Below are 26032 nucleotides of genomic sequence, written 5' to 3'. Positions count from 1 at the left end.
GCGCCTCGCTCGTGCGCTTGCGCAGTACGTAGTGTTTACTTCCGCCCGGCCTAGTCGGGTGGCCAGGGAGGGTTCCACGTGGGGCTCCTGGCCCTGGGTTCGTACCTGTGGCGGCCCTCGGCGATCATTGGAGCAGACCTTAGAGACGAGGATGTGGGGCCCAGCGACGCGGCTCCCTCCGCGGCTGACGCTGTCCGTTTTGGCGGGCGCTGGACGCTTTTGCATCTTGAGGTGCGGAGGAGCGACGCGGAAGGACTGGCCGGCGAGGAACCGCCGTGGCTTCTCTGACTCGCACCTACAGCTGTTGCCTCTTGCGAATTTCGGGGAGTCGCGCTCCAGGGCACACAAGTACACTTCAGACCACAAGCGTTACGTAACCGATCGGAAACTGGCTGAGACTTTAGCACAGATGCTGCGGAGGAAATTAAAGAAACATCGACAACTGGTAATGGAGTGCAATCCAGGTGAGTCTAGCCAGAGGGCGTTCTTTGAGGCCGGAACTTCTGCACGTTTTCTTGGGCCTTTTCCCCCTCCCCCCCCCCACAGGGTAGGTGCAGTTTGAGGCGCTGCCCTGTCCTTCGGGCTTTCGGAGAGGTCAGGTACCTTAGGCCTGCGGTCTCTACCAATAGCACCGCAAAGTGCTTCTGCGGCAGTTTGCACTTCACACAGTGCTTTGATAAGATTTCCTCTAGGTTGTCACCTTTTCCTTGGCAGCCCGAAGTTTATCTCAGGCTTCGCTCACATTTTCTGTAGAACACAAGATTTAGAGTTTTTTTTTAAATCATATATATATATATATATTTGCTTGTACTGGGGTTTGACAGGGCCTCAAGCTTGCTAGGTAGTCGCGCTAGTTGAGCCACTCCCCCAGCCCCTTTTTTGTGTTGGATATTTTCAAGATACGGTCTCCTGAACTATGCTCAAACTGGTTTCAAACTTCCATACTTCTGATCACTGCCTCCTGAGTATAGTTGGAATTACTAACATGAGCCATCGGTGCCCTGCTCAATAGTAACTTTTTTGTTCTAAAAGCAATACTGGGGTTTGAACTCAGGACCTCACGCTTGTTAGGCAGACGCTGTACTACTTGAGCCATTCCACCAGCCCCTCAGTCATAATTCTTAAAGCACCATTTCCTAGAGTAGGGAGTCAGTTTGGACTAGGCTTGACAATAGGTTTTTTGTTTTGTTTTGTTTTGATGCTGGAGATTGAACCCCAAGCCTTACTAGGCAAGCCTTGTCTGCAGCCCTTTTTTAATTTTGTTTTTGAGACAGTTTCCTTTTGTTGACTTTTGTCCAGGCTGGCCTCCACTTCCCCATCCTCCTGTTTTAGCCTGCACCACACACCTGGCTTTGACAATAGTTTTGATGGCTAAAGCATTCAGATAGTCTGTAAGTGAGTAGTAGGACACAGGCAGTCTTTTCTGATTTTCATTTTTCCTTCCTTCTGAGAGGCAGTGAAGTATGGCAGAGTGCAGGTTTTGCAGTCTTTGACAGAATGGATTCAAAACCGTGTTGTGCCACTTACCCTTTGTGACTCTGTGGACTCAAGTGACTATCTAATCTCCTTTCCTTACATGTGAAAAGAATAATGTCGGTTTTGGGGATGTTGTAAGAGTTAAAATTTAGATTACGACCTGTATAGCAACCAAGGAAGTTTTTGTTTTGGTTTTTGGTTTGAACTCAGGGCTTCATGCTTGCAGAGCCGGCACTCTACTGCTTGAGCCGCACCTCCAGTACATTTTGCTCTGGTAATTTTGGAGGTAGTGGGTCTCTCAAACTATTTGCCCAAGCTGGCTTTGGACCATGATTTTCAACTTCCCAAGAAGCTAGGATTACAGATGTGAGCCAGCACATCTGGTCCAATAGAAGTTTGATATGATGAGATTGTTATTTCTTTTGTAAATCAACTTTGCATTCTGTTAATGCACTAGGTCCTGGAATTCTGACTGAAGCATTACTTGAAACTGGTGTTGACGTGATTGCCCTTGAAAGTGACAAAACTTTTATTCCACATTTGAAGGTATGCTTTTATTTCCTAAAAGTAATTTATTGTTCAGTCAGCTAACTTTTAGTTAAGAAATTGGAATTAATAACAACACATAATCACCTGAATAGACCTATAACACAAAATGAAATTGAAGCAGCAATCAAGAGTCTCCCCAAAAAGAAAAGTCCAGGACCTGAAGGATTCTCTGCTGAATTCTATCAGACCTTTAAAGAAGAACTGATACCAACCCTCCTTAAACTGTTCCATGAAATAGAAAGGGAAGGAAAACTGCCAAACACATTTTATGAAGCCAGTATTACACTTATCCCAAAACCAGGCAAAGACACCTCCAAAAAGGAGAACTATAGGCCAATCTCCTTAATGAACATTGATGCAAAAATCCTCAACAAAATAATGGCAAACCGAATTCAGCAACACATCAAAAAGATTATTCACCACGACCAGGTAGGCTTCATCCCAGGGATGCAGGGGTGGTTCAACATACGAAAATCAATAAACGTAATAAACCACATTAACAGAAGCAAAGACAAAAACCACTTGATCATCTCAATAGATGCAGAAAAAGCCTTTGATAAGATCCAACATCATTTCATGATAAAAGCTCTAAGAAAACTAGGAATAGAAGGAAAGTTCCTCAACATTATAAAAGCTATATATGACAAACCTACAGCCAGCATTATACTTAATGGAGAAAAATTAAAACCATTCCCTCTAAAATCAGGAACCAGACAAGGATGCCCACTATCTCCACTTCTATTCAACATAGTACTGGAATTCCTAGCCAGAGCAATTAGGCAAGAAGAAGGAATAAAAGGAATACAAATAGGTAAAGAAACTGTCAAAATATCCCTATTTGCAGACGACATGATCCTATACCTTAAAGACCCAAAAAACTCTACTCAGAAGCTTCTAGACATCATCAATAGATATAGCAAGGTAGCAGGATATAAAATCAACATAGAAAAATCATTAGCATTTCTATACACTAACAATGAGCAAACAGAAAAAGAATGTATGAAAACAATTCCATTTACAATAGCCTCAAAAAAAATCAAATACCTAGGTGTAAACCTAACAAAAGATGTGAAAGACCTCTACAAGGAAAACTATACACTTCTGAAGAAAGAGATTGAGGAAGACTATAGAAAGTGGAGAGATCTCCCATGCTCATGGATTGGTAGAATCAACATAGTAAAAATGTCTATACTCCCAAAAGTAATCTATATGTTTAATGCAATTCCCATCAAAATTCCAATGACATTCATCAAAGAGATTGAAAAATCTACTGTTAAATTTATATGGAAACACAAGAGGCCACGAATAGCCAAGGCAATACTCAGTCAAAAGAACAATGCAGGAGGTATCACAATACCTGACTTCAAACTATATTACAAAGCAATAATAATAAAAACAGCATGGTACTGGCACAAAAACAGACATGAAGACCAGTGGAACAGAATAGAGGATCCAGATATGAAGCCACACAACTATAAGCAACTTATCTTTGACAAAGGAGCTAAAAATATACGATGGAGAAATAACAGCCTCTTCAACAAAAACTGCTGGGAAAACTGGTTAGCAGTCTGCAAAAAACTGAAACTAGATCCATGTATATCACCCTATACCAAGATTAACTCAAAATGGATCAAGGATCTTAATATCAGACCCCGAACTCTTAACTTGATACAAGAAAGAGTAGGAAATACTCTGGAGTTAGTAGGTATAGGTAAGAACTTTCTCAATGAAACCCCAGCAGCACAGCAACTAAGAGATAGCATAGATAAATGGGACCTCATAAAACTAAAAAGCTTCTGTTCATCAAAAGAAATGGTCTCTAAACTGAAGAGAACACCCACAGAGTGGGAGAAAATATTTGCCAACTATACATCAGACAAAGGACTGATAACCAGAATATACAGGGAACTTAAAAAACTAAATTCTCCCAAAACTAATGAACCAATAAAGAAATGGGCATGTGAACTAAACAGAACTTTCTCAAAAGAAGAAATTCAAATGGCCAGAAAACACATGAAAAAATGCTCACCATCTCTAGCAATAAAGGAAATGCAAATTAAAACCACACTAAGATTCCACCTCACCCCTGTTAGAATAGCCATCATCAGCAACACCACCAACAACAGGTGTTGGCGAGGATGCGGGGAAAAAGGAACCCTCTTACACTGTTGGTGGGAATGTAGACTAGTACAACCACTCTGGAAAAAAATTTGGAGGCTACTTAAAAAGCTGGACATCGATCTACCATTTGATCCAGCAATACCACTCTTGGGGATATACCCAAAAGACTGTTACTCCAGAGGCACCTGCACATCCATGTTTATTGCGGCACTATTCACAATAGCCAAGTTATGGAAACAGCCAAGATGCCCCAGCACTGACGAATGGATTAAGAAAATGTATTATCTATACACAATGGAATTTTATGCAGCCATGAAGAAGAACGAAATGTTATCATTCGCTGGTAAATGGATGGAATTGGAGAACATCATTCTGAGTGAGGTTAGCCTGGCTCAAAAGACCAAAAATCGTATGTTCTCCCTCATATGTGGACATTAGATCAAGGGCAAACACAACAAGGGGATTGGACTATGAGCACATGATAAAAGCGAGAGCACACAAGGGAGGGGTGAGGATAGGTAAGACACCTAAAAAACTAGCTAGCATTTGTTGCCCTTAATGCAGAGAAACTAAAGCAGATACCTTAAAGCAACTGAGGCCAATAGGAAAAGGGGACCAGGAACTAGAGAAAAGGTTAGATTAAAAAGAATTAACCTAGAAGGTAACACCCACGCACAGGAAATCAATGTGAGTCAATGCCCTGTATAGCTATCCTTATCTCAACCAGCAAAACCCCTTGTTCCTTCCTATTATTGCTTATACTCTCTCTACAACAAAATTAGAGATAAGGGCAAAATAGTTTCTGCTGGGTATTGAGGGGGGGAGCGGGAGGGGGTGGAGTGGGTGGTAAGGGAGGGGGTGGGGGCAGGGGGGAGAAATAAACCAAGCCTTGTATGCACATATGAATAATAAAAGAAAAATGAAAAAAAAAAAAAAAAAAGCAACTGAGGCCAATAGGAGAAGGGGACCAGGAACTAGAGAAAAGGTTAGATCAAGAATTAACCTAGAAGGTAACACACACGCACAGGAAATCAATGTGAGTCAACTCCCTGTATAGCTATCCTTATCTCAACCAGCAAAAACCCTTGTTCCTTCCTATTATTGATTATACTTTCTCTTCAACAAAATTAGAGATAAGGGCAAAATAGTTTCTGCTGGGTATTGAGGGGGTGGGGGGGAGAGGGAAGGGGAGGAAAGGATGGTAAAGGAGGGGGTGGGGGCAGGGGGGAGAAATGAACCAAGCCTTGTATGCACATATGAATAATAAAAGAATAAAAAAATAATAATAATAATAACAACACAATTTGTTTTTAAAGAATCTCTTCTAGGCGCTATGTCTTGCATATCTTGTGATCTATAGTGATTTGGATGGCCAGGCACTGGTGGCTCACACCTGTAATCCTAGCTGCTTGGGACACAGAGTTCAGAAGGATCAAGATTCAGAGCCAGCCCAGGGAAGTAGTTTGCAACACCTTATCTCAAAAATACCCAACACAAAAAGGGCTGGCAGGATGGCTTGAGTGGTAGAGCACCAGCCTAGCAAACATGACACCCTGAGTTCAAACCTCAATACCACCAAAAAAATGATAATGACTTGGACATGATAAGTATTCAGTGCTTATTAAATAAATATTTGGGATTTCTGATACTTGTATGCTAGGTCTACCTCTAGTTAGTACTTAGAAAATGATATCCCAAAATCTGACACTGGCATCCTGAGTGCTTTGAAACAAGGAATAATTGGCAGACTTGGAACCAAAGTCTCTCTGACCTGCTCTCCTGCCTTCTCCCCCAAACCAGATCATGGAAACCAGAATTCCTATTCCCAAAGGCAAGTCACAGAAACTAGAGCTCCTTTAATCCAAAGCAAGCCATAGAGCCCACAAATACTGCTGTAACTCTTCCTTGCCTTTCTATGTGAGAGCTAGCCATAAAGATCCTCTCCAACCTCCCCCTCCTCCTCCCCCCGCCTTGTCTGGAAGGAGATCACGGGACACTTTCCAGAGCAGTCCTGTCCCACAACCAGGAGGAAGGGATGCCACAGACAGGAGACCAAGAATCTGAACAGACCACCCCTGCCGAGTTTCCCAGCTTCCATCTATGTCATTAGGTCACACCCTTTTTGTCCACTCATATCTCCACACAGCTTTGCATTCCTTGTTGAATCTAAGCATAAAAATGGACGATTTTCACTAGACCTTTGGATCTTCATTGAAAACTTTGTTACATAAATCTTTAGTTAAATTTGTCATGCTTCTTTCTATCTGGTTTTTTTTTTTTAGTGCAGACTGTGACCATAATGATGAGGAAGAAAAGTCTCACCCCTTCCCCTCCCTCCCTGCCTCAGGCTCCTTGAGTGGCTTTGTATGTAACTAGGCTTATTTTCTCATCTTTAGCAAGCTGTTCTGTGCTCCTCCTTTCTGTGAGCTTAGAGTGCTAAGATTGGATTCATGTACTATGTAAGCTATACTTAGGGTTTCAGAGACAAGTTTGATATAGCAAGATACAATTGTAGAGTGCAGGGGTCATCCAAGTGCATTTTCAGTAATTCTCCTCCCATAGTGAACAACCTCACATAACAGTAAATAAGTGGAAATTCATTGCATTATTAGCAATAATAATTATTAGCCAGTCTCATTTTTCTTTCCTTCCCTCTCTTCTTTATAAATTTCATTGAATTTAGGAAACTCATACTTTTCTCCACCACTTTCCTAAAACCTTATAGAATGAATGCATTAAACAATGCAGTGAGACAAAAAAAAAAAAAAAAACTTGTGGATATGTCAGAAATTTAATCATTTAACTTTGAAAACTAAAACTTTGAACCTTAGAGTGTTGCTGTTGTAGTAGTATAGCTCAGTGGTGGAGCATTTATCTAACATGGGCAAGGCTCTGGGTTCAATCTGTAACACTGCAAAAAAAAAATAATTCTGCAACTGACTGCTTTGAACTGATGTTAAATCTGCTGGAGTCCAAGAAGCAAAGAAAAGAAAAAGAACAGATAGTTCATAGTTGGGGGTGTATCTCAGTGGTAGGGACTTGCCCAACATGTGTGAGGCCCAGGGCTCAATCCCTGTGACAAAATAATTTGTTCAAAGATTTAATGAGTATAGCCATCTTTAATTTTGACTTGGAACTTCAGAACAAGAAAACAGTTGGAGCTGGGTGCCGGTACCTCACTCTTGTAATCCTAGCTACCAGGAGGCAGGGATCAGGCACCAGGTGCGAAGCCAGCCCAGGCAAATAGTTGACAAGACCCTATCTTGAAAAAGCCCATCACGAAAAGAGCTGGTGGAGTGGCTCAAAGTGTAGGCCCTGAGTTCAAACCCCAGTACTGCGAAAGAAAATAGCTGAAGGTTGGAGGCATGGTTCAAGTGGTAGAGTGCCTGCTTAGGAAATGTGAGGCTGTAAGTTCAAACCCCAGTACTGCCAAAAAAAAAAAAAAAGAGAAAAGAAGAAGATGATAGCGGGACATGGTGAAACACACTGTAGTCCTAGCACTTGGGAGGCTAAGGCAGGAGAATCTCAAGTTCTAGCCCAGCCTAGGTTACGCAGCAGGATTCTGTCTTTACACATAATACATACATACACCATACAAAGAGGACAATGTCTTCGCTTGAAAAAAGGCCTCCATTTGAATCTAACCTAAGCCACAAAATAAGATGGCATTTAAATGTCTTTTTCTTTTTGAACTTTGTTATCCTATAGCACTATAGTTGCTTTTCAGTGAGCTCTTTAAAGATAACAAACTTAAATTTAAAAATAATTGCTTCAGTTGAGGCTAGAGTCCACACTTGAGTATTGCTATTGCGTTAGTGTGCTAGAGTCCTTGAAGAATGAATGCTGACTTTATTCACTGGCTGCAGGCCTCATGGCACAGTCAGTCCCCAGGTTAGTGACATGCTACAGATCAGCCTGTACAAATGTTAAGTTCATTTTCATAGCCAATTATGGGGATTCTGTATTTTGACTATACCATTAAGAGACCTCCCATAGACTCTTCTTCAGTGATTTAAGATTTTTTTTAATTCAACAAATGCATGAGGTGCCTGCTATGTGCCAGTCACTGTTACACACCAGTGAACAATTTAGACTGCAGTGGGAAGACATAGGTACAACATAACATCTGACTGCAATGAGGCTATGAAGATGGTTGCCGGTCTTCCCAGTAACCCAGGTTACCTTGGGAACATAGGCATGAGGCATTACCACTTAAAGAGGAACCTGAGCTTCTGTCCAGCTGTCAGCCTTGATAAACTGGACATTGATCAGTGCGCAGACATGGGTAAACACTGCCAAAAACAAGACTGGAGTTGCCCCATCATTGATGAGGTGCGATCGGGCTCCTACAGAGTTCTGATGAGGGAAGCTCCCTGAGCAGGCTGTCATCATGAAGGCCGGTTCTTCCGCAGAAGAGCTGAGGAGAGATTAAGGGGGTGTGTGTGAGGGGGTGGGGGTGGGGATATTGTGCCTTAAAGTCACACAGAGGGAGATACATTACATTTTTTTAATTCATTTATTCACATGTGCATACGTTGTTTGGGTCATTTCTCCCCCCTGCTCCCCCATCCCCACTCTCTCCCCTCCTCCCCACCTCACTTCCAGACATAACCTGTTCTGCCCTCATCTCTAATTTTGTTGAAGAGAAGATGTAAGCATAATAAGAAAGACAAAGCGTTTTTGCTAGTTGAGTTAAGGACAGCTATACAGAGAGATTCCTAGCGTTGCTTCCATGCACAAGTGTGTTACAACCCAAGTTGATTCATCTCTAACTTATCTTTACACTGGTTCCTGATCCCCTTCTCATGTTAATCTCTGTTACTTTAAGGTTTCTGTAGTAGTTCCCCTGGAGTGGGGTCATCAAACGCTTTCATGTTTTGGGTTTACTATCTATCCCTATACCTCCCCTGTGTATGTTCTCCCCTTGTCATGTGACCCAAGTCCAAACACATTGCTGCGTTTGCCTTAGATCTAAAGTCTGCATATGAGGGAGAACATACGATTTTTGGTCTTCTGAGCCTGGCTAACCTCGCTCAGAATAATGTTCTCCAGTTGCATCCATTTACTTGCAAATGTAAGGTTTCATTCTTCTTCATGGCTGCATAAAATTCCATTCTTGATCCATTCGTCAGTAGTGGGGCATCTTGGTTGTTTCCATAACTTGGCTATTGTGAATAGCGCTGCAATAAACATGGGTGTGCAGGTGCCTTTGGAGTAACCTGAGTCGCATTCCTTTGGGTATATCCCCAGGAGTGGGATTGCTGGATCATATGGCAGATCTATGTTTAAATTTTTAAGAAGCCTCCAAATTTTTTCCTAGAGTGGTTGCACCAGCTTGCATTCCCACCGGCAGTGTACAAGGATTCCTTTTTCTCCACATCCTCGCCAACACCTGTGGTTGGTGGTGTTTTTGATGATGGCTATTCTAACAGGCAAATTCTAAAAAATAAATCAATGAAAATAATAATTGCTTCAATGAAGAAAAGGATTAAGAGCTAGAGAATTTCTGACATGTAATTCTTAAAGGAATATCAATAAAATGTTTTTGAAGCTATAATGTACATACCATTGATTAAATCCAGTCTTGAATTAGAACAATTTTTTGTTCCTGTGTGTGTGTGTCCCCTGCCCCCAAGTGGGGATTGAACCAGGACTCACATTTGCTAAGCACATGTTCTACTACCAAGTACACTGCTAAGGAACTCAGTCCTTAGTGCATGTTCTTTCATTAACTGTCGTTTCCAAAGAGTGAAAAGCCTTTCAAACAATTTTTTTTTGTCCAGTTCTTGGGTTTGAGCTCTGGACTTCATACGTGCCAGGCAGGTGCTCTACTGCTTGAGCCATCCCTCCTAACCTCAAAGTTTTGTGTGAATTCATCTATTTGTAAGAATAAAAGAAAAGAAAGAGGTAAATAGAACCTTTGCAGCCCTAAGTCAAGGACCTAAAATGGTACTCTTAGACAATCTGTCTCGTGTTTGTTTTGCTGATTTTGCTTCTTCGCATGGGGTATCCCTATGTAGTCCAGGCTGACCTCGAACTAAAGACCGTCTTGCCTCAGCCTCCCACATGCTGAGATCGCAGGCCTGTGTCCACCCTGCCACATCCCACATGCAGTTTCTGACAATTTAAAGGTTCTTAGGTTTTTAAATAGAAGCTGAAAGGATTTTCAAAGGTAATACTTAAGTCTGAATTTTTGTTTAACTTTGAATTCCTTTCTTTCTCCCTGCATTCCCCTCATGAAATTCCTGGAACTCCACAGAACTCACATTTCAGCAGGAAGGTATTGCCCTGTCTGCATGTGTGACACACAGTGTGCAATATACATGGTGCAAATTATGTTCCATAGTAATAAACATTTGAATCTGGAGATTTTGTAGAAATATCTGTGTTCTGTTAAACTTGTCTTATTTTAGCAGGAACTGAGCACAGTCTTCAAATCTGGCAAAATCTCAGCACTTAATAGCACTTCGTAGCTATTAAGCCCCGATCTCAAGGAAGTAAATTAACCTTTCTGAGCCTATATATAAAACTCAGTATTGCAGGACATTGTGGTGCATGCCTGTAATCCCAGCACTTGGTATGCAGAGGTAGGAGAACTGAGAGTTCTAGGCCAACCTGAGCTACATAGTGAGACCTTGTCTCAAAAAAACAGAATGAATGGAGAATAAAGACATATTAATATCTGACTTATGACTGAGCAACTCAAAGATTACTTTTATTTCTGTCTTTTTTGCTTTCTGTTTTTGAATTTAATACAATCTAAGGTTTAAACTGTGACCTCATGATCATTATGAACCGAATCCTTTATTTTGAAGGTTTGGCTGCCATCGTGTTTGAATTGTTGAAAGTTAAGTGACAGGTACTAAAGCAAAAGCACAGGTCCTTTCAGAATGAAATGGAGCAGAGAGTACAGCATGCTCTTTCTTTTTTTTAACATGTCTACCAGACCAAAATTGATTCCCTTTCCTTAACTAGAAAAATGAAAACCTCTTTTCTATACCTTGTGAGCTATGTGAGCTCATTGCATCACTGCACATGTTTAAAGATGTCCTGCATGCTGGCCAAGCTCTCCTCCCCTTCGCCCCGTGACAGTGCACCCCATGACAGTGCACCCTTCTGGTTTCCTCCTCACGTGTGTTCTCAGCCTCTTGTCCCTAGGCTGAGTTCATCATCCAGTTTCTCTCTAGAGATCTGTACTCCTGCTTTAATTGCCTTCAGCCCTCAAACTCTCACAAATTCATACCTTCAGTAGGGACCACTCCAGGTACTTTTTCAAACATAGAACTTCTTACCTGACATCTCCATTTGGGCCCTCTGGTTGGCATCTCAAAATCAATATGCCAAAGCTTTATGGTTTCTTCCTTCCAGTCTTTTATTCCTCTAGTCTGTATAAATGATTATCTTGAAAGTCACAATTAAAATTTGCTGGATTTACAAAAACCAGACTACAGGTTGAATTCAAATGCCTAAGAAAAACTAAGTTTTTAATTTATCCCTTTACATTGCACAATCTCTTCAAACCTTAATACATCCCCAGCCATCAGTTTATTGACATAGGGTCTCACTGTGTAACTCAGGTTGGTCTTGAACTCATGATCCTCCTGCCTCAGCCTCCCCAGTGCTAGCATGTACCACATACCTGGCTATGTTTACATTGTAGTGTTCCTTTTTGAAGTACATCTTTGAATTGTGGCAAGGTCTGTGCAATGCTGAGCTGTCTTAACATATTAGCTCTTTGTCTCTAGTCCTTAGGGAAAAGTCTGGATGGAAAGCTGAAAGTGATCCACTGTGACTTCTTTAAGGTGGATCACAACCACAGTGAACCGCCAAGATCAGCCATCACCGTTTCGCATAGGCTTTTCCAGAACTTGGAAATAGAAGCAGTTCCCTGGTCATCAGGTAATTTTTGTTATTCATACTGTAAACACCTTACACTGTACTAGCTTTAGCAGGGTACTGCATTTGTTTACTAATTCATGCAAAGTCCACTTAGGTATAGATTTATATTCAGCTCGTGAGCAGCTGCTCTGATGTTGAGTATGTTACTCCTGTCCCCTGGAATCAAGTAGCTATTTTATTTCCTTAAAAGCCCAGTTTTGTATCAAGGAAAGAAAATGAGACTTAGTTTTAATTGAAATAAAATTAATAGGAAATAAAATTGCCAGGAGTGAGTGGTCACCTGTAATCCTCGAGTTCTGGAGGCTGAAGCAGGAGGATTGTGAGTTTAAGGTCAGCCTGGGCTGTATAGCTCTTTCTTTCTTTTTTTGGTGGGACTGCGGTTTAAACTTGGGGCTTCTGGCTTTCCAAGCAGGCACTCCACTGCTTGAGCTGCACCTCCAGTCCACTTTCTCAGGTTATTTTAGAGATGAGGGTCTCCTACACTGGCCTCAAACCTCAATCATCCTGATCTCAGCCTCCCAAGTAGCTAGAATTATAGGTATGAGCCACTGTCACCCGATAAGACCCTGTCTTTAAAAAAATAAAATTAACATTGTTAACTTAGTTTGCCTCAATAAAATGTGGTCATAGGAAAAAATGTTAATAACTTTATCCAAATCTTTTTGCTTGTATTCCTAATAGGTGTTCCTTTTAAAGTAATTGGAATCTTCCCACTTAAAAATGAAAGAAAGGCACTTTGGAAACTTTTATATGATCTATATTCCTGTACTTCTATATATAAATATGGACGGGTAGAACTAAATATGTTTATTGGTGAAAAAGAATACCAGGTAGGTTATTAACAAGTAGCTGTTTTGGTTTTGAAAGAATTCTGTAATTCTCTGGGTAGTCTGTGCAGTTTTAGTTTAGGCTTATGACACTTGAAAACTAAGATTGTAAATTTCTGCAGAGGAATCTTTAGATTGAGTTGTGTCCTTTTCTTTTGGCAGTACTGGGCTTTGAACTCAGGACTTTGTGCTTGTGAGGCAGGTGCTACCACTTGAGCCAAACACTCAGTCCTTTTTGCTCTGGTTGGTTACTTTGGAGATTCTTGCTTTTTGCCCAGCTGGCCTTGAACCAAAATCCTCCCAATGTTAGCCTGCTAGGAGTGGGTGGTGCACACCTGTAATCCAGAACAATGTCTATTCAAGTCCTTTTAGTAAGGTGTTTTGTTACTGAGTTTCAGGAGTTCTTTACATATTCTGGGTAATAATTCCTTTTCAGATTCATGATTTGCAATTATTTTCTTTCATTTTGTGGATTGCATTTTTTTCCCTATTGATAATTTTTTTGTTTTGGAACCAGACGTTGGTTGTTCACGCCTATAATCCTAGCTACTTGCGAGGCTGAGATCAGGAAGATCACAGTTCCAGGCCAGTCTGGGCAACTAGTTCGTGAGATCCCTATCTCCAAAACAACCAGAGCAAAGTGGACTGGAGGTGTGGTTCAAATGTAGAGTGCCTGCTTTGCAAGTGTGAAGCATTGGACTCAAACCCCAGTCCTACCAAAAAAAAAAAGAAAGAAAGAAAGAAATCACTGCTACATCCAGTCTTGTGAAGCTTTTCCTTCTTTACATTTTCTTCCTAGAGCTGCATTGTTTCTGCTCTTAGCTTCAGGTCCCTGATATATTCTGTCATTTTGTGTGTTCCTGTCAGGGTGCAAGTTTCTTCTTTTGCACGTAGACATCTGTTTCTCAGCATCATGTGTCAAAAAAGCTGTTCTTTCCCCATTCAGTGGCCTTGGCACCTGGTCAGAATATTTTGATCATGTGTGTAAATACCTACTTCTGGCCTCTGTATTGTACTCCATTGGACTATGTGATTGTACCTATGCCAGTATCACACTTAGGGCTTTTTTTTTTTTTTTTTTTTGGCAGTACTGGGGATTGAACTTGCACGCCAGGCAAGTGCTCTACCACTTGAGCTCGCCCGAGGCCTTTTAATGTTTAGTTTGTTGTTTTTTGTTTTGGTTTGGTTTTTGTTGTACTGGGGCTTGAACTCATGGCCTTCACCTTGAGCCACTCCACCAGACCTATTTTTGTGAAGAGTTTTTTGAGATAGGGTCTCATGGAACTACTTGCCTGGGCTGGCTTTGAACCTCAATCCTCCTGATCTCTGCCTCCTGAGTAGCTAGGATTATAGATTTGAACAACTGGGGCCCCAATCTTAGTTTGTTTTTAGATGGGGTCACATGCTTTGTTGGGACCAGCCTCAGACTGTGATCTTCCTACCTCTGCCTCCTGAGTAGCAGGGATTATTATGTGTACACTACTATACCTGCCTTTCATCAACTTTTGCCATGTCTGGCCTTGTACCTCAGTCCTCCTATCTCTGCCTCCCGAGTAACTTGGGATTAAAGTGTGCATCACTATGCCTAGCCCTGTTTTTTGTTTTTTGGAACAGGGTCTCTTTGTGGAGTCTAGGCTGGCCTCCAACTCTTCATCCTTTTATTTCAACCTTGCAAGTGCCGGGATGACAGGAATAGGTATCTATACTAGCCATACTTGTGTTACTGTAGCTTTGTAGTAACTTTTGAAATCAGGAACTGTGAGCTCTATAGCTTCATTATTTTTTTATATAGCTTAAGCTATTCAAGGTCCTTTGAAATTCCAATAGAAAATGGGTTTCCTATTTCTGCAAAAAATGTTAGGCTTGGAAGGGATTGATTAATACCTAGGGTTTTATTATTATTTTTGATACTATTACAAATAGAATTTTCTTTTCTGATTGTCTATTGCTGTTGTCCAAGTATACTTTTGTGTGTTTTTGTATCTTGCAACTTCATTGAATTAGTTTATTCTAGCAATTTTTTTGTGGACTCTGGAGTTTTAGACTTATCAAAGGACAAAATTATAACAGTTGAATTTAATGGTCTTAATTGAATTTATTTTTGATTCTAGAATTTAGCAATAATTATTATTTTGGTGGTACTGGGGCTTGCACTGAGAGCCTTGTGCTTGTTAGGCTGGCTCTCTACAGCTTGAGCCACTCCACCAGGCCTTTTTTGTGTTGGTTATTTTTAAGATAGGGTCTTGCTTTTATGCCCTCGCAGGTCTGGACTGCAGTCCTATTTGTGCTTCCCTGCCTGCACAGCTGGAATGACAGGCACTGGTCACCAGGTCCAGCCACTGGTTGAGATGGGGTCTCACTAACTTCAGTCTTTTGGTTCTCCACCTCCCAAGTAGTTAGGATTATAGGCTTGAACCACTGCACTAAGCCAGCAACAGTTCTTTATTTTATAAATAGAATATGTTTTCCAGTGAACTTAGGAGGCTGGTTTTATAAACAGAAAAGGGCTGAAAAGAGCAGAAACGAAAACCAAAAAGCTGGTCCTTCCAGAGTTACTGTCCTTGTGAGGCAAAAATGATTGGTTCAAATCGGGCTACCATTTTTGAATAAAGATTAGAGCGTGATATAGTCTATATCATGCCAATTAAAACTGGCCTGTTTGGGAATTTTGACTGTTACCTCTTTAACCCTGGTTTCTGGGAACATCAGATAAATGGCCTCTCTTCAGCTTCATTGCACTTTCGGTTTGAGTGACTCCATTTTGATTTTTAGTGTGGCTGTGGGGCCTGACGCAGGAGCTTCATCCCGACAGTGGCCTCTTGGGTGTTGCTGTGGGGTTACCTTTCTTTTAGCTCAGAATGCTTTATATTCCAGGAAGTCCTTACTTGTACATAAAAGAGCTACAGGCGGGAATAGTAGGGCAAGGAATGCAGGATGACTTATCACCCAGAACACTGGCAGGACATGAGCAGAGAAAGGAAAGACTTGGGAAGTGCCCTGTCAGATTCAGTGTTCCATGGGGAAGATGCTGCAATGGCAGGACTCCTACTGCAGACTTCCTCTGTAGTGCCCTTTCATTCACTGTGGTGACAGCTTATCCAGCACAGGTTAGCCACACACCTGTCTCTTCCCATCACATACCACAGGTCAGTTAACCACTCAAGCCATTGGCTGATGCTTTCCCTCTGCTTTGTTGTGGGATCTAGAGGGCAGGAATCTTTTCTGTCTTGATCAGCTTTTATAGATTTTTTAGTTTTTTTAAATGTGATTTTTGTCCTGATAGGTCACATTGATTAAAAGAAAGTCTCGGCGGGGTATCCATGACTCATGCTTGTAATCCTAGCTAAGTGGCTGAGATTGGGAAAATCATGGTTTGAGGCCAGCCTGGGCAAATAGTTTGCAAGTTTGCATCTCCAAAATAATCAGAGCAAAATGGGCTGGAGGTGTGGCTCAAGCAGCAGAGGACCGGCTTTGCAAGCGTGAAGTCCTGAGCTCAAACCCCAGTTCCACCAAAAAAAAAAAAGTCACATTTATTGACTTTTAAATATGACGACATATTTCAAAGTGAAAGTGTAAAAAGATGCTGAAATATCGCTAACACCTTGCTCTTAATTCTCATTTTTAAACTTCTATGTGCTACTGAGCTCCAACATTTGATTTTGGTTGAGTATAATTAAATACAATGTGATTTTTATTTCCTCCACTAGAAACTTATGGCAAATCCCAGAAATCCAGACTTGTATCAAGTGTTAAGTGTGCTCTGGCAAGTAGCCTGTGACATTAAGGTTCTGCACAAGGTGAGTAAATCCTTCCAGATGTTAAGAGAGAATTGTATATTAATTTCAGAGAGCCTTGAAAGTGGAGATTATGTACTAAAGATTAAAGTTTTTCCAACTATTGGAGGCAGGTTAATTTTGTAGCATTTTTATGACAGGCATTTTTTTTTCCTCTTGTCATAAAAATAATATATACTGATTATAAAACTAAGAAACTTGTTTTTCTTTAGGTTTGTTTTGGTATTTGAGATAGGGTTCTACTATGTAGCCCCGGCTGGCCTTGAACTCATGATCCTCCTTCCTTAGTCTCCCAAGTACTGGAATTACAGGTGTGCACTACCATCCCTGGCTAATGATATTTTGTGTTGTTTTTTCCACCTCAGAGCAAGTAGTTAGTTGTAAGCATCATCCTTGTCACTGAAGGTTCTTCTAAGTTGTAGTGGCTGTTGATTACATAGCAGTGCCTTTAGAACATTTCCTTAGGGAAGGTCACAGTTGTCCAGTGGATATGTAACACAGGTCACATATGTAACTGCATTTTTAATTAGTTGGTTTTTTTGTTCCCTTATTTGTTTATTTGTTTGTTTGGAGATGGGCTCACTTTGTAGCCCAGCTGGCCTGGAAGTCTGTCCTCCTGCCACAGGCTTCCAAGAGCTGGGACTGCAGATCTGTGCCAGTATGTCCAGTTAACTTGACGTTTTTGGTAGTCAAGTTATAAGAAATAAAAAGGACTGGGCAGTAGTGGCTCATGCCTTTAATCCTAGCTACTTGAGAAACTGAGATTAGGAGGACTGAAGTTTGGGTCCAGCCTGGGCAAAAACTTTGCTAGACCCTTTCTCAACCAATCACAGAGCACAGTGGCACTCACCTGTCATCCCAGCTATGGCGGGAAGTGTAAAATGGGGTCATGATCCTGGCCATCCTGGGCAGAAATCTAGACCCTACCTCAAAACTAGAGGATAAGCATGGCGGCCGTCAGAGCACCAGTATATCCCTGGAGGCTCCTGACAGGTTCTCAAGTCATGCATCAGGTCTGTGTCTGGACCTGAACCTAGCACCAGCCCAATACTCTGTTCCAGCCGCTACCATGCTGCCAGCTCAGTTTCAAGGCTTCAGAGTCGTAGCTCACAGATGAAGAAACCAACATTTGCTGGGCACCCGTGGCTCACACTTAAAATCCTAACTGATCAAGAGGTAGAAATAGGAGGATCGTGGTTCGAAGCCAGCCTTGGGGAAATAGTTTGCGAGACCCTGTCTTGAAAATACCCAACACAAAAAAGGACTGGAGATGTGGCTCAAGTGGTAGAGTGCCTGTAAGCATGAAACCCTGAGTTCAAACCCCAGTACCGCCAAAACAAACAAAAGACCCAACATTTATGAATGAGGAAGTCCAAACTTCCTGAAAAGCTTTAAAAAATTCATTTCATCTCACTAAATTGAAAAAAAAGAACTAAGCAGAAAAAAGGGCTGGGGGTGTGGCTTCAGCAGTAGAGCACCTAGTAGTAAGTGCATAGCCCTGAGTTCAATCCCCATACCACCAAAAAAGTAGAAAGGGAGAGAGTGAAATTAGTAGTATTAGTGATTAAATTAATATTAGTCTTAAATAAAATAATTTTAGTTTTTCCTCAAATATTTTTTCAATCCATAACTATTTTTAAGTTAGTTATTGTAGCTATAATTTATATGTCTTAGTACCAAATTTTTTTTTTTGTTTTGTTTTTTGTTTTGGTTAGGACTGGAATTTGAACTCAGGACTTTGTGCTGGCATAGCAGGCGCTCTGCTACTTGAACCACTCCTCCACTCCTGTACCAAATCTTTGAAATCCACTGTGCTTTATACAATTCCAGTGCATTTCAGTTCTGAACCACTTTAGACATTCGATAGTCACAGGTAGCTAGAAGCCACCATATTTGGTATCAAAGGGCTAGAATATCAGAAGAACAATTATAACTCTTATTTCTTTTACACCATAGTTTGCCCATTTTCTTATTTGTCACAGTGACCCAAGTGTGTGTGAAATAGCATCACGGGACATATATAGTCATCCATCCGTGTTTGCAAGTTTTGCACTTGTGGGTTTGGATTCAAAATATTTAAAGAAAATTGTGACTATACTGCACTTGTACAGACTTTTTCTTGCCCTTATTCCCTAAATAACACAGGATGACCATTCTTTATATAAGCATTGACATTGTGTTAGGTGTTCTAGGTAATCTAAAGGTGGAGCTTTGGCATAGGAAGGGGTCCTGAGACCAGTCAATCCCCTACACGTACCAAGGACTGACTGTAGTCATGTATTTTGTAAGCCTTTGTTTTCCTGAGGATGTATTGTTGAAATTTAGCAGTCTGTCTGTCCGTGTCGTCTCTGTCCTGCTTTTGTCCTGGAACATGCTAAGCCCTGTCTCTACATTGTGGTTGATTGTGGTCAGAAATGTTACCGCAGTTAAACTGAACTCTTTCGGGGGTGGGGGTTGGAGTCCAGGCTGTGAGCTGGCTAGGCAGGGGCTCTATCACGTGAGCCCAGCCTCCAGCCCCTTTTGCTCTGTTATTTTGGAGATAGGGTCTCACTTTTGACCAGGCCAGCCTCAAACACAGTGCTCTGTTTTCAGCTTCCTGCTATCCCTTGGATGACAGGCACACACCAACATGCCAAGGAATCGGAGAGATGGGGTCTCTTGAGTTATCTGTTGGGGATGGTCTCAACAGCGATGCTCCTGACGTCAGTCTTCCAAGTGGCTAGGATTACAGGCATGTGTCACCCGCGCCCAGCTTGAGGTCCCCCACCCCCAGGTTGCTCAGCTGTATCGCTGAGCCTAGTGTTTTGTATCTGTCACGTTCTCGTTCTTTCTCTGTCTTCCCAGAAGAATCTGTTTACACTTGGTCTTTGCCTCACCGTCCCGCTTCCTGCCTGCACTGTACGCTGTGGCCTCAGTGCTACAGTTTTTGGTTTGTGAAAACTTTCTCCCATTGATGTCGTCTCGTCCTGTGACTTCTCATCTCAGCTTCTGCAGTCCTTAAAGCCTTCAGCGGGTTTCTTCACAGAGGCCTCCTGAAGACTTGTCGGTTTAGGGTAACACTGTCTCCTTCCTGTTAGAAGTGCTCGTTTCCCCAGGTCCTGTGCTAAGTCTGCCCTCTGGTGACCTGCAGAAAGGAGTCTTCTGGCCATTGTCTCCAGCGCTTGCTGTCTGTGAATCTGCAGGTGCAAGCACAAGTGCACCTTGCTTCCCAGGTCCTGGCTTCCTTCTGCTGTGACTTGTAGCAGGAGACAGTGGTCCTCTGTCCCACTACCGTGCCCACACTGCTGGGCTAGACTGAGCGAGTGCCGCAGCCAGAGCTTGCCTTCCTCCATCCCCTGAGTGCCACACCTGGCACCACAGGGAAGTGCACAGATGGACCTCAGCCGTAGCGGCTGCTCCACTTTTACTCCACTGCACTCTAATAGCCTCCATCTCAGCATGTAGCACTTTAACCCCCCAGGGCTTGAGCGCAGGGCCACGCCTTGAGCCACTCTGCACTCCTTTTTCATAAAGGGTCTTGTTTTTTTTCTCATGAACTGATTGTTTGGCTGGATTTGAACCTTGATCCTTCTGATCCCTACCTCCTGAGGAACTAGGATTACAGATGTGAGCCACTGGTGCCCAGCAAACTATATATTTTTTAATATAAGGAATTGCTTTTCAGTTGGGTCATCTTTTTAAAGTGCTTCATGCACAAAACTGTACATACACAAGTTGCATAGAAAAAAGTAATTTTTTTTAAAATTGACACAAGTGTCTTATCTTTTATGTACTAGCATATTCAGATCACTTTGAATAGGCTTCCTTACTGAAGTAGAGCAAATAAATTCTTAGTATTGACTGAAAGCCTTAAACAGATGGTTCTAACTATAGTACAGTAATAGTAACTCTTAAAATTTAGAAATTAAGGTTCCTTTTATGGTTCATAAGCATGATTGGCTTTTCATACCATTATGTGAGACTCCTTCAAATCTTGTCACACCCTGGACATATTATCTATTTGAAATGAAAGAAAAACAATATGGCTTAAGAACCTATTTTCACCGGGCACGGGTGGCTCACATCTGTAATCCTAGCTACTCAGGAGGCAGAGATGAGGAGGATCACAGTTTGAAGCAGCCTAGTTTGTGAGACCCTGTCTCCAAAAAACCTGTCACAAAAGAAAGGGGGGCTGGTAGAGTGGCTTAAGGTCTAGTAGGCCCTGAGTTCAAGCTCCAGTACCACAAAAAAATAAAGAAGAACCTATTTGCATTACACTAACAGTAACTGTCCTTTATCAAAGTAAGTAGGAGTTAGAGGCTGGGCCCAGTAGCTCATGCTAGCTACTTGGGAGGTATAGAGATCAGTAGAATTGTGGTTGGAGGACAGCAGCCTGGACAAATAATTTGGGAGACCCTATCTCAAGCAGTGACTGGGCATGGACGTACATACCTGTCATCCCTAGTTCATGGGCAAAGCAGAAATAGGATTGGGGGTCAGGCCAGCCTAGCCATAAAGTGAGATATTATCTCAGAAATAACTGATGTGAAAAGGGCTGGTAGAGTGACTCAAGTGGTAGAGCACATGCCTAGCAAATAGTAGGCCGAGTTCAACCCCAGTACCCAAAAAAGAATCACATTGAGTAAACTTTTGACCCTCGTCCTGTTTATCTAAAAAGAATTATGATCCAGATGCTGGTGGCTCACACCTGTAATCCCAGCTACTCAGGAGATAAGGATCAGAAGGAAGAATAATTATGAGAGAGATACTGTGTATAATTAACCATCACTAGTTGTTTTTAACTCTGGTAAGTCTTCACCTTGGATTTCATTGTTGAGGCTTTTTTTTCTTTTGTTTTCTTTTTCCGTGGTATCCGGGAACAAACCCAGGGTCTGTCACATAGCAGGCAGGTGATCTGCTACTGAGCTACATCCAGCCCTTAATCATGGTGTATTTAAGGCAGTAATAAGTTGGGGCATTTTGAGCAAAGAGAACTAACAGCAGTGTTGGTTTGTTCCTATTCCTCTCCTCTCTAGGAGCCGTGGTCATCATTTGATGTGTATAACCGGAACGGACAGCTGGGAAATACAAAGCACAAGGTGGGAGTGAGTTTAACACCTTCCCTTTTCTCCACTTAATAAAACTTTCTGGTATTTGGTGTTTACTTAAAAAATTTAGCCGGGTGCCAGTGGCTCACGCCTGTAATCCTACCTACTCAGGAGGCAGAGATCAAGAGGATCCTGGTTTGAAGTCAGCCTGGCAAATAGTTCAAGAGACTCTTTCTTGAAAATACCTAACACAAAAAGAGCTGGTTGGAGTGACTCAAGGTGTAGGCCCAGTATCACCAAAAAAAAAAAAAAAAAAAAAAAAATTATTTTTTAAAATTAAAATGTTTTTTAAACATTTGCTACTCTTTTATAGATGAAAATTAAAGGAGTGTTGTATTTATTAGCCATTCTACAACAGGTGCCAGCACAGAACAGAGAACATGACCCTCCCCCCTCTTTTTTTAAGTCTCTTTTCAAATGAAGATAAAGAAAAAAATATATGAAATAAAGATACATCTCAGATTTGGAAAACAATTAATATTACAATTAATTAATTAATTACAATTGTTTGTAATTCAAACAAATTTGTAGTATTAATAGTTGCATATTTGAATTCACTGATAAGTACATCTTGGTTCTAACCCAGGGATTGGGGTTTTAATTTTTATTTATTCATTTATTTTGGGCAGTACTAAGGTTTGAACTGAGGGCTTCACGCTTGCTAGGCTTGGTAGGTGGGTGTGCTACCTTTTGAGCCACTCTGCCAGACCTGTTTTTTGTTGGTTCTCAAAAATACGCAACACAAAACAGGACTGGTAGAGTGGCTCAAGTGGTAGAGCGCTTGCCTCGCAAGTGTGAGGCTCCTAGTTCAGACTGCAGCACCGCCACCAAAATAATAAATGAGTTTTTACTGTTTCTTACGTGCTGAACTTTTCGCTTAGACAGAAGGTGTTGTTTACACGTCTGGCTTGTGGAGGGATGTGTAGCTGAGGTGGATGCTGTGCACTTAGTGGGCTTCTCTGTGCTGAGGAGTACACAGCTGGGGAGTCACCCTGAGCTTTATGTTGGGGAGAGTGTTGACTGTCTTACCCTTCAGTGTTGCTTACTGCACACAGTTTGGAGGATGGCCCAAGCAAAGAAGCTTTGCATTCATGGATGGTGTGCCCAACAGAAAACCCACATACCTGGACTTCCATATACCTGGAAGGGTTAAGGGACCGAGTTTTGCTCTAATGATATTCTATGACTAATACAGTTTATTTCCCTTCAATCCAGGAATTGTTACAACGAATACAACAAAACATGTATTTAATTCAAATGACTCCTCGCAGAAATTTATTCACAGAAAACTTAACTCCTATTAACTACGATGTGTTTTTTCACATGGTGAAGCACTGTTTTGGAAAGCCCAATGCCCAGCTAATACACCACTTACAGTAAGTGAAAGAATGAGAGCAAGTGTAAAAGTAGCAGTGATCTTTCATCTTGGGGACTTGTTTCTCATCTTCATTAACAGTGAGGCGTGCCCTTGGTCTAGTTACCTGTTCCTGGAAAATCTTCCCTTTTCCCTGGTCTACATTATGTGTCTCCCCCCCCGCCCCCCCCCCGTCCCCACCCCCTGCATTCTCCCCGTGATATTCCTTTCTTTTCCTTCTTTGAAAAGCAACCAGAGTTGCCCACCAGTTGTTGTATCTTTATCAACATTCGGGAAAAAGCTAGCTGCTCACCACTAATCAGGGTGGAAAGTCAGAATGACCATGGAATAGCCACTGTCTGCCTTGTGTCATGTGCTTCCTGACCAGCGTAGGAATGCATTCTTAAGCCACCCTGGTCTTCTCTTGGACCGTGGTCACCTTTCTACCTAATGCTTTGTGTGTGCTTTGTTTCTATAGAGGTATAATTCTATATGGGGCTCATGTGTAAAGTTGCACATTTCTTCTAGCAGTCAGCAGCCCCTGGTCATTTAAAGCATTGGCAGAAGATAGGCAAAATGTGAAAATAATCATTTTAATTAGTTTAGTCACTTAATATGTACCTCTGAATGAGCTATTGACTAGAAACCTTTGCATAAGAGTAAATGTTAAAAATGTCAAGTAAATGTAACCTACTATTTTTCATCTTGCCACTTTGTGTTGGTGGCTGTTTTGATGGAAAATATCAAGGAAATAGAAAACTAAGGAATACATACAGGAAGTAATCATGCAGATGTTAAACATTCCCTTGATGATCTTCTATGTGACCAAGATTCTGTTCAATATGAAAAAGTACTGGGAATATTTTCTGACAAAAGTTTGTCAGAAGGTTACTGATGGCTTCTTGCTGAGCTAATACATAGGTAGGTTTTTTGCTTTATAATTTATTCACTAGTGATTGCTACGTAAAAATGTGCAAAATGATTCTCTCCTTAAAAACTGCCAAATAGTCAACTTCTGCTGTGTCTCCTTGCTGAACTTTTACATGAATCGGAACCAATAGAGTTAAGAATATTTCTGCAGGAGCCAGGCATGGTGATACATGCTTGTAATCCCAGTACTTGGGAGGCTGAGCTCGGTGGACGGAAAGTTTGAGACCCGCCTGGGTCATATGACAAGACCCTGCCTCAAAAAATGTTTTTCTTGCTGGGGGTGTAGCTAAGTGGTAGAGGCATAGGCTGTGTACTTAGCACTCATGAATCCCCGGGCTGGAGCCCAGCACCTGAAAGTTATTTTTCAGATAGTAAAGGGATGAAAGAGGTAGGTAGAAATTTAATTTATTTGCAGTGCTGGGGATGAATGAAACCCAGGGCCTTCCATATGCTAGGCAAGGACTCTACCAGTAAGCTACACCATCAGCCCAAAAAGAATTTGTTAAAAGGGTGATGGCTAAACTAGAATTTTGTGTAAAAATTAAGTAGAGTAGGTGAAAGTCTAAATCTGCTGTTTTCTGTTACAAGTTATCTGCCAGGCTTTAGGACTAAACATATCCAAGCTCTTAAAGTAAATAAGCTTAACAAGTCAATATTAGCTGACAGTTGTTACGTAGAAGAATTAAGCACATTTACTTTGTATTCTTTTGCAGTGCACTAAGTCCAGTTGATACAAAGGACATACTGACCCGATCAAGAAAAAGTGAGAAAGTGAAAGTAACTGATGTGTTTCCTCAGGAGTTTAAACGCCTTTTTGAAAAAATAGAGTGTTCGAAGGATTATGCCTATAGGTGGCTATATGACGACATTGTGGACGACTTACACGGGTAGGCAGGCGGACTGTCCGGACATTGGCTGAGCAGCTTATTAAATTGGAATTGTGACACAAACAAACTGAGCTGGAAGCTTGCCTCCTTTCCACGAGATGACTCTCCTTCTAGAGCACAGGATAGGCAAGCCATTTCTTCTGACCTGATACATTGGGACACGGATGTGACAATGGCTGCTCTTTTATTCACAGTTGAATAAATGGAAACTTGGGTTAGTCGTGGATTTGATCAGATTGAAATTGTTCTGTTTAGAATTCCTGTGGTAGAGCACAGGCTTAGTATGGGAACAGCCCTGGGTTTGATCCCCAGTGCAAAAAGAGAAATAATTTCCTACTACTGTAAACGTACTGGCAGTTACAGGTATTACCAGATGAAATTTGGTTTACTTTTAAAAATCTTTTGGCCAAACACCTTACATTGTGTTAATTTAAATATTCCATTTGCACTGTTGCTGGTTTTTGCTTCTCCCAGAGGGTGAAAAAGTTCATATGTTATACAGTTTGGAAAGCAATTCAGACTGATTTAAGTGGCGCGTTTTACCTTTCACTATGTTGAAATGTATTATCATGTATTGTACCGTTTAATTATTTAAATTTTAATACTTGAACTTTTGGAAATTAAAATATTTAAAGTAATATTTTATTATGATTTTTTGTCTCTAAACACTTTAATACTAGTTTGATTCCAGCTTACACTTAGTTAGTTCTATCATATAGAGTCACTGCTTTCAATGAATACATAATCCAATCCGTATAACTCAGAAGTCTTTCTAGGAGCTGGGCACGGTGGTAGCTTGTGCTTGTAGTCCCAGCTACTGGGGAGGCTGAATTGGGAGGATTGCTTATGCCCAGGAGTTTGAGTATAGCCTAGGGAAAAGAACAAGACTTCATCCAAAAAACTTGTGGGGTTTTTGTTGTTGTCATTGTTTAAAAACCCAACTCTTGTATTTTTGTTTCATCAGCCAAGTTCAGTTAGGGCTGATGGAGTGGCCCAAGTAGTAGAGTGCCTGCCTAACAAGCATGAAGCCCTGAGTTCAAACTCTTGTACCACCATAAAAAAATTTCAGCTGAAGTTAGATTTTTATAAGAATCTAAACTGAGTTAAG

The 26032-nt window shown here is 41.4% G+C and overlaps 1 protein-coding gene, 1 non-coding gene and 1 pseudogene across 5 annotated transcripts; all 3 read left to right on the top strand.

Moving 5' to 3' along the window:
* The first annotated feature begins 17 nt into the window (after nucleotides 1–17).
* On the top strand, nucleotides 18–25562 carry Tfb2m (transcription factor B2, mitochondrial). Of its 4 annotated transcripts, XR_012439118.1 has the most exons (10): nucleotides 18–464; nucleotides 1934–2022; nucleotides 11892–12045; nucleotides 12727–12875; nucleotides 16580–16669; nucleotides 19259–19397; nucleotides 19511–19595; nucleotides 21682–21744; nucleotides 22969–23129; nucleotides 24751–24891. XR_012439118.1 is itself a non-coding variant. In XM_020151573.2 (8 exons), exons 1-8 carry the CDS (start codon nucleotides 152–154, stop codon nucleotides 24926–24928), a joined length of 1197 nt encoding a protein of 398 aa, XP_020007162.2. In that variant the 5' UTR covers nucleotides 18–151; the 3' UTR covers nucleotides 24929–25562. The 4 variants fall into 4 exon arrangements, 3 of the variants coding, with proteins under 3 accessions (XP_020007162.2, XP_073904911.1, XP_073904910.1); XM_020151573.2 differs by lacking the exons at nucleotides 19259–19397; nucleotides 19511–19595 and having other exon boundaries at nucleotides 24751–25562; XM_074048810.1 differs by lacking the exons at nucleotides 19511–19595; nucleotides 24751–24891 and having other exon boundaries at nucleotides 22969–23106.
* LOC141414438 (small nucleolar RNA SNORA3/SNORA45 family) lies at nucleotides 7921–8050 on the top strand. Its single transcript, XR_012439466.1, has one exon. It is a non-coding gene; the product is annotated as a small nucleolar RNA SNORA3/SNORA45 family (small nucleolar RNA).
* Nucleotides 20577–20672, top strand: LOC141414133 (small nucleolar RNA U13; annotated as a pseudogene).
* Nucleotides 25563–26032: the final 470 nt, after the last annotated feature.

Source organism: Castor canadensis, chromosome 11, assembly GCF_047511655.1.
Source record: "Castor canadensis chromosome 11, mCasCan1.hap1v2, whole genome shotgun sequence".
Classification (NCBI taxonomy): Eukaryota; Metazoa; Chordata; class Mammalia; order Rodentia; family Castoridae; genus Castor; species Castor canadensis.
This window is presented reverse-complemented; position numbering and strand designations above follow the sequence as displayed.